The following is an 8291-nucleotide window of genomic DNA, read 5'->3' on the forward strand; positions in this document are numbered from 1 at the left end:
CCAGGCTGGCCACTATGCCTGCCATGCTCGCAATGTGGTGGGCCGCGGCATCTCTAACACCCTCACACTGGATGTCAAGTGTGAGTCCCCACCACTGTGCTGGAAGTAATGCCACATGCACGAGTGAATTTGCAGTGCGCCACTAATCGTTCCTAATTGGCTTCCGGTGTTTATACTCTACACAGGATACTCTTTATTGTTTTTGATTAATTAAGCATGAACCTTCCCCTTCCCCCTGCCCCTCCCTAGATGCCCCTGTATGCTCGCCGGGTCAAATCACCACTTATGCCGTGGCTCGCTATGAGGACGCTGAGGTGAGCTGCTCCGTGGACGCAAATCCTGAACAGCACACTTTCCGCTGGACGTTCAACAACACAGCAGACACCATTGACGTGCCGGGCAGCCACTTCAGCACCTCCAGCGGCCACAGCGTCATCACCTACACACCCATGACGGAGCTGGACTACGGCACGCTGCTCTGTTGGTCCACTAACGACATTGGCAGTCAGAGGGAGCCCTGCGTCTTTCACATTGTTCCAGCAGGTCAGTCAAGCAGTAAGTTATAGACAGTCGGATGTATGTTAAATCAGACAGAGTTAGTAAATCAGGCAAGCAAGGAAGCAGGAGTTTATTTATTCATTCATGCAAGCAGACAGTCAAGAATACAGTCAGTCAGGCAGTCAGTCAAATAAAGAGGCAGTTCTATATAGTGTCAGTCACTTGAAATTCAAGCAGGTAGTCAAGAATTTGGTCAGTTAGTCATACAAGTACGCAGGCAGTCAAGAACTTAGTTAGTCACTCAGATAGTCATGCAGGCAGTCAGGAGTTTAATCATTCAAGCAGTCAGGCAAGTAGGCAAGCAGAGAGATAGTCCAATAAGAAAGAAGGCTGAAGAAGATTAATTTTATATCGGTTATGACCTCATTTCTCATATTTGCTTAATTTGGAAAGCTTCTTTTTTATCATTACCATTATTACCATAATAATAATAATAATAATAATAATAATAATAATAATAATAATAATAATAATAATAATAATAATAATTATTATTATTATTGTTATTATTATTATTATTATCATCATCATCATTATCACCACCACCACCATCATCATCATCATTATCACCATCATCATCATTCCTGGGAGGTCATACACTGGAGCCGCGAAGGAGGAATCCCGCCGCTGCATTCCCCGCGCGTTAGTTCAAGGCGAGTGAGATCGAAGGAGCGAAGAGAGTGGGAATGCCCTTCTGTGTGTTTTCAGTGTTGCGATGAGACGAAGTGTTATGTAGACGCCTCGCTCGGCTATCCACCTTTAACGGAATATCAGTCGGGTAGATGGATATACCTAAGTACATTATAATTGTTATTTTTATTGTTATTATTATTATTATTATTATTATTATTATTATTATTATTATTATTATTATTATTATTACTATTATTATTATTATTATCATTAATATTATCATTACTATTATTTACATCATTATTGTTACTATGTTTGTCATGTATCATAATTGCCGTTGTTGTTACTATTTCCATGAACGTAATTTTTCACGAGTGATGCATAAGTTTGTGTGTGATCTGTGAAGGCAAGCCCGAGCCACCTGGGAACTGTTCTGTGTTCGATGGCACGAAGACCTCAGTGCGGGTGCGGTGCGCGGCGGGGAGCAGCGGGGGGCTCCAGCAGACATTCACGCTGCACGCTAGTCTGCAGGGAAGCCTCCACGTCCTCAACCTCACGGCGGACACCACTCCAGACTTCCTAGTACGTCACACTACCGCAAGTTACACTACTACTGTGTTTTTACTTTCACTGTACTATTCCCTAATGTTTGTGATTAGCTTTCATCTCTGACACAAGGACCGCACTGCCCGCCCAGATACAAGCACTAGGGAACAATACACAATGTTTATTCATTTGCTGCATATATGCATTTCGTTTTTCTATTTATGCATTTGTTTTTGAATACGTGAACTTTAATCAAGTATTCAACGCCACGCGGCAGGTGGGCGGGCTGCAGGAGGGAGGCCAGTACCAGCTGGAGGTGCGGGCGATAAATGAGCGAGGCCGCAGCACCGCTGCCCATCTAACCCTTACCAGCGCACCTAACGGCTCGGCCTACCACCTACACGGTCAGTAAACCTACGCAGACGACAAGGGAGTGAAATTATCTGGCATTAGTCCGAAGAGATGCCCTATAATGGAATATATCCACTTTGTGTGATGCATATATAAAAATACCGCTCCGGAATCAATACTTAGGAGCTCCTCTACACTGTAAAAGTTATTTCTGACGGAGAAAACATTGGCAGACGGACCCTTGGAGGCGGAAGTGCGCGATGGTGGACAGACAGCGGCCGGCCCTAGTACAGGCACGACGGGCGTCAGCAGCAGCAATGGCAGTGGGAACTCTGCTCTGGACACCCTTCAGCTGCCTAACTTTATTCTGGGGGTATTGGGCGCGGGTTCTGGCCTGCTGCTGCTTCTTATCCTCCTCCTGCTGCTTCTCACACTCCGCCACAAAAGGCTCCTGCCGCCTCGCCTTCAGGCAGAGAGTCAGCTGCACGTCAGAAGAGAGACAGAGACGAGGTGTGGCCCGGAATCTCTGCCCACGACACCTGACCACGACACCACCTGTCTAGAGCGGGACTTGCAGGTGTGTGTGTGTGTGTGTGTGTGTGTGTGTGTGTGTGTGTGTGTGTGTGTGTGTGTGTGTGTGTGTGTGTGTGTGTGTGTGTGTGAGTGGCTGCTGGAGAGAGAGAGAGAGAGAGAGAGAGAGAGAGAGAGAGAGAGAGAGAGAGAGAGAGAGAGAGAGAGAGAGAGAGAGAGAGAGGTTATATATAGAGAATGTACTGCAACAATGGCCCAACAAATGCAGTGCTGACAGATGCATCACCGCCAGCCAGTACCAACAGAGGGTTATAATGATAAAATAAAAATAATGCAAGAAAAAAAAATGGAGAGAGTCGTTTTCCAGCATGCGAGTACATTGGTTGGTGAGCAATTATATGTGACGAGGGGTCCAATTATTTTCAGTGTTTCTACCCTCACCAATAATGCTTTGCTATTTTTAGTTTCCATTTGTTATCATTAGTGGCAATAGTGGTGGTCGTGGTGGTGGCGGTGGTGGTGGTGGTGGTGGTGGTGGTGGTGGTGGTTGGTGGTAGTCGTGGTTGGTAGTGATGGTGGTGGTGGTGGCAGTAGTGGTGGATGATGGTGGTGGTGGTGGTGGTGGTGGTGGTGTAGTTGGACACCTTTGATATAATCTCGCCGCATTCCCTGCATGATGGAACAATCCTGGTTTCGGGCAATGTCGTGCTGGACATGACAATGCTAATGTTATATCGATGATGTTATGAATGTCATCGATAAATAGTTAACTCAAACCGATGCTGACAAACCTTGCTAATGTGTGTCTAGTATTTGGTCTATGATATTTGTAGTCACAACAGGCGTTTTACGGAACATCGGTCGAGCTCCATTCTGTTTATCATCAACTTGTTCCGCAACAAAGTTAGTTTAAAAACTGTAATAGGAAGCCAATGCGTGACCTCCGACGTGACCGAGACGATCGACAATTAACATCAATAACTTCTTACATGAGCATGCTGTTCACATTCCATGCAGGGAGAGTTTTCCACGTTACCGAAAATACCTATTATGGAATTGCAAGTGTAATGCCGAGATTTGCATTTTCCAATGAGCGTATTGTCTCAGTTAAACAGAACACTTCAATCGGGATAAAATCAATTTTGACTCGGTGTTGTGTCCGTGAGAGTCCGGCTCGCAGCCATCCTCAACGAACTGCACATGCTCAGCAGCGATTGTGTACAAATAAAAACTTGTTAGCAAACAAAACTATTCGTAGGCATCCGAGTGTCAACATGGCTGAAGATTTACTGGCCAATTTAGAGATGACATAAGCTCTATACATCATTTTTTACTGAATGGACGATACCCATCCAACACAACAAATGACCAGAAGAAGACTCTCAGTTAGAAGAAAGAAAATTTTAATCACTACATAAAGGTTATTCAATGATTCCTGACTCCACTTCTTACACAGTAGAATGATTTGTACACTTTATTTTTAGATATATCGGTGTACTGGATTTATGAACCGTTTTCCTATATAAAAAGTAAATAAATAAACAATATGTCTTCCTGTGCTTCAAATAACTGGTCGGACATCAACGGATAAGCGACCAGCTGCGTACACGGATTGCTGTATGTAGCCGTCCGCTTTTTTGTTTGTAAACAAAGCAATGACAGCTCCGTACAGACAGACACTCACGGACACAACAACCCGCCTTACCGCCTTACACCAACCACCGACTGTGCCGAGTACCAGCAACACAGATTTAGATTATCATATCTTTCCTATCTAAATTGATAGAAACAATTCGCATTTCGCTTTGCCAGGTGGAAGCTGAGAGCGACGCAGATCCCGATGTAATCCCGCTGCAGACCTCCTGCCGCGGCTGTGAGATGGAAGCGGCCCCTGCTGCGACGCTCTTACCGCCTCACCGCTACTCCTACGCTGCCCTGCCCTCCACGGTCAGTGCTGCCTTCATAGAACCTGAACAGGCTCATCAGTGTCTTGGTCAGATGTGCACTCTCTTCTTCACATTGTACTGCTATGTGACACTGCTACATGTTCTCCTTCCGCAGATGAGTAGCCCAAAGTATAGCGGGATGAGAGCACCGCCGTGCAGCCAGGGAGGTGAGTGTCTGGCACAGCAGCAGAGGCCTCACCCTGTCCACCACCAGCAGCATCATCCCTTTCTCCATGACCCTTCGTTATCCTCAACACTGCCTCGGCGGAGTCCCCTCGCCCCTGCTGCTCTCCAGAGTCGCTGTGCTTCCATTATTAACCTGCCGCAGCTGCCTTTCCTGGCCGTGGAGGCGGTGGGGCCCCCGCCCAGGCAGTACCTCGCCACAGATAAAAAGCGAGTGTCTTTCGCAAGTCCACCAAACTTTGAGGAAGACGCTCCCAGTACGCCGCTGCTCAGGAAAGGCGACTCCTCCGTGTGACGAAAAATTCCCCGAGTTAGTGTACCGAGTGGTGGCGTTAATCCTTCCAGGCCTGAGAAACTGTGAAGCTCGGATGGCGACATGCTTGGTGTAACAACCCGCGTTATGATGTAAACACTGCAGTGCTCACGTGAAAATGTGTGCAGATGTCACAGAGTCCGTGCGCTCCGCCGAATAAAATTACTTTGGATGTTTTGAATAGAAAATAAGTTGGCGAAGTGGTGGCCCTGTAGCAGACCCTCCACCTGGACCAGCCCAATCACCGCCGTGCCTTTCCCCTCGTACTGACTTCCTATATCAGTGTTCGTGTATCTGTGTCTTTCTATCATCTCTCCACCCACAGCTGTCCAATGCAAGATTCCCGCGCTACACTTTCATCTCGCTCCTACGCCATCTCATATATATATATATATATATATATATATATATATATATATATATATATATATATATATATATATATATATACACACACACACACACACACACACACACGCGCGCACACACACTAACATACATACATACACACACACAGGAGCCTAAATCTCTTACGTGGTCTAGATGGTTCTCATCTTGCCGAACACAGAGGACAATAAACCTATAAATAAAGTTAGATTTTGAGTTTCCTCTTGGGTCGTCCGGAGAAAGAGACCAGAAGCAGGACACGTAACGGTCAACAAGATCAAAGCCACAAAAAGGTGAGTACACACACTTGTATATGAAATTCCTGGCGGAACACTCACCGTCATTCTGGGAGCGGACGCGCCACCTGCAGGGTCAGGAGGTGTACAAATTGCTCCTCTCCTGGAACAACAGAGAAGAAGTAAGTGTGCAGTTCTTCTCACTCACGAGCCATTCTCTTTCCTCTAAAGCAAGATGCTTCACCTCACAGCGTATGCCCTTCCCACGCCCCGCCGCCACCAAAAGGCGAGAGGTGGCTCAGACAAACAGCCTTACTTAGTTCGCTTCACGAGTAAACTGTGTCCCAAACCCTCCTTCATCACTGACAAAAAAAATCACAACAGTTTTCCTCGTCCATTACCTTCCTGTCCCCCATCCCGCAGTCTCCTTGTCTTCCCACGCCTACAGTTTGCTTCATTTCATTGCTCTCGCTTTCCTCTCACCCACCCCTCACACACACACACACACACACACACACACACACACACACACACACACACACACACACACACATATACACAGACAGACACACAGATACACATAGACACAGACACACACAAACTCTCTCTCTCTCTCTCTCTCTCTCTCTCTCTCTCTCTCTCTCTCTCTCTCTCTCTCATGACTCCCACCAGGCCCTCCAATAACCTTAATGGGATGATAATCTGTCAATCAGACATTCCCAACTAAACCTCCTTACTCCCGCTTACCGGAAACGTTTGTGTGTGTGTGTGTGTGTGTGTGTGTGTGTGTGTGTGTGTGTGTGTGTGTGTGTGTGTGTGTGTGTGTGTGTGTGTGTGTGTGTGTGTGTGTGTGTGTATCTTAAATGGCAACTGTACAGAGATTCAATGGAGTTCTTAATGTGTGATTTTCTCTTGTTTCAATTCTTTCTATTTGTGTTCTCTCTCTCTCTCTCTCTCTCTCTCTCTCTCTCTCTCTCTCTCTCTCTCTCTCTCTCTCTCTCTCTCTTAACTCTCTCTGCTCTATATATACACCTTTCCAAAACACACCATGAAATTAACAAGCTGCATAGTGCTCTCTATATACACCTCTCTCTCTCTCTCACACTCTCTCTCTCTCTCTCTCTCTCTCTCTCTCTCTCTCTCTCTCTCTCTCTCTCTCTCTCTCTCTATGAACACCACAGCAAAGGTAACAGTAATAACCCTTTCCTCCCATCACCTACCGTACACAACCCACATCACACCCATCACTTCTACACACGCCCTCAAAGCACACCCCTTCCCTTCAATCACCAGCCGTATAGCACCCACGCCTCACATCCATCACCTCGACACACACACACACACCCTCACCTTCCAATGATGTGGCTTTCAGGTGGCGTCTCTTCGATATAAATAATACAATTACACTTCCCAGCCATTGATTCAGGTCGGCTCGGGAGATTCTATGCATTTAAATGGGATAGGCAGGCCGGGGAGAGGGAGAGAGAGAGAGAGTGTGTGTGAGAGAGAGACAGAGAGAGACCAAGACACTCCCGCCTCCAAACTCCCCTCTTCCCCACATCCTCGCTGAATTCTCCGCGACACTCCATCACGGGGGGGACACACTTGTGGCTTTCATGTTTATCCTAAGAACTCTAGTGTAGATGAACTGACTTCCCTGGCTTGTCTAAGGTCCAAAAGAAGGAGTTGGAAGTGGGGTCATGTAGATCAGGGTGGTGCGTCGTGTGTTGGGTTGGTGGGTGAGTGGGTAGGTTAAGGCGACTCTTGTGTTCATTAGTCGGCAATAACGAGACAGTGTTGACAAGGCACTGAATGGTTGCGTGTGTTGTTCGTGGTAAGGTAGATGAGGAGGAGGAGAAGGAGGAGCAGGAACAGGAGCAGGAGCAGGAGGAGGAGGAGGAGGAGAGAGAAATGAGAAGGAAGAAGAAGGTGAGAAGAATTAACAAAAGGAACAGGCGTAGAACGATAAACAAAAGGAGCAAGAAGAGGAGGAGGAAAACGAGAAAGAGGAAGAGAAATGAAAAAGGAAAGAAGAATAGGGTGTAATAGAGAACAGACTAGTTTACAACGAGGCATTTCTGCAACACTTTTCCCACGTTATTCTTTCCAGCAAGTATGAGAGCGGAACGGAAAACTGGAGCGGTTCCTTCCTTCTTCCTTACTTCCTTCCTCGCTTCCTGCCTTCCCTTCCCTCCTCTTTCCTTCTCTTCCTCCATCACAAAGCCAAATAAAAAAAAAGTAAGAGGCATCATATAATATACATCAGGAAGAACGTGTGTAATTTTGCAGATGTTAAAAAGACGAGCAGCTTCTGTTGCATTGCACATACCTAGAAGTAAAGGGTATGTGTAATAATTGTATTGCTAAAGGACTCTCATTAACTTTCAGGGATGTGTCAGTATTGCCTGTTTGGAGATAAGAGGAGAGAAGAAAGGTAAAACTGGAGGTAAATCTTATCCTTTTGTATATATTGAAGTGAGAGATGTTTGTTATTAATGAAAAATAAAAGTCAAGGTGAAAAAGGTTAGTGGCGATTGAAAAAGAAATGTGTGGTCTTACCCTTTTTTTATAGATATGTTTTAAGAAAGCGTTTAGTAAAAAAAAATA

General features: G+C 46.0%; 1 protein-coding gene across 1 annotated transcript in view; it reads left to right on the forward strand.

Moving 5' to 3' along the window:
• Positions 1–5430, forward strand: part of LOC123498164 (nephrin-like) — a 64701-nt gene extending 59271 nt beyond the window's left edge. Inside the window, 7 exon segments of the mRNA XM_045245332.1 lie at positions 1–80; positions 250–543; positions 1598–1773; positions 2015–2141; positions 2322–2665; positions 4432–4566; positions 4681–5430. The exon segment at positions 1–80 is cut by the window's left edge and continues 80 nt beyond it. Of these exon segments, the coding sequence (XP_045101267.1) occupies positions 1–80; positions 250–543; positions 1598–1773; positions 2015–2141; positions 2322–2665; positions 4432–4566; positions 4681–5043 (1519 nt within the window). The 3' untranslated portion in view covers positions 5044–5430.
• The last annotated feature ends 2861 nt before the right edge of the window (positions 5431–8291 follow it).

The sequence above is a fragment of the Portunus trituberculatus genome, chromosome 47 (genome assembly GCF_017591435.1).
Source record: "Portunus trituberculatus isolate SZX2019 chromosome 47, ASM1759143v1, whole genome shotgun sequence".
NCBI lineage: Eukaryota > Metazoa > Arthropoda > Malacostraca > Decapoda > Portunidae > Portunus > Portunus trituberculatus.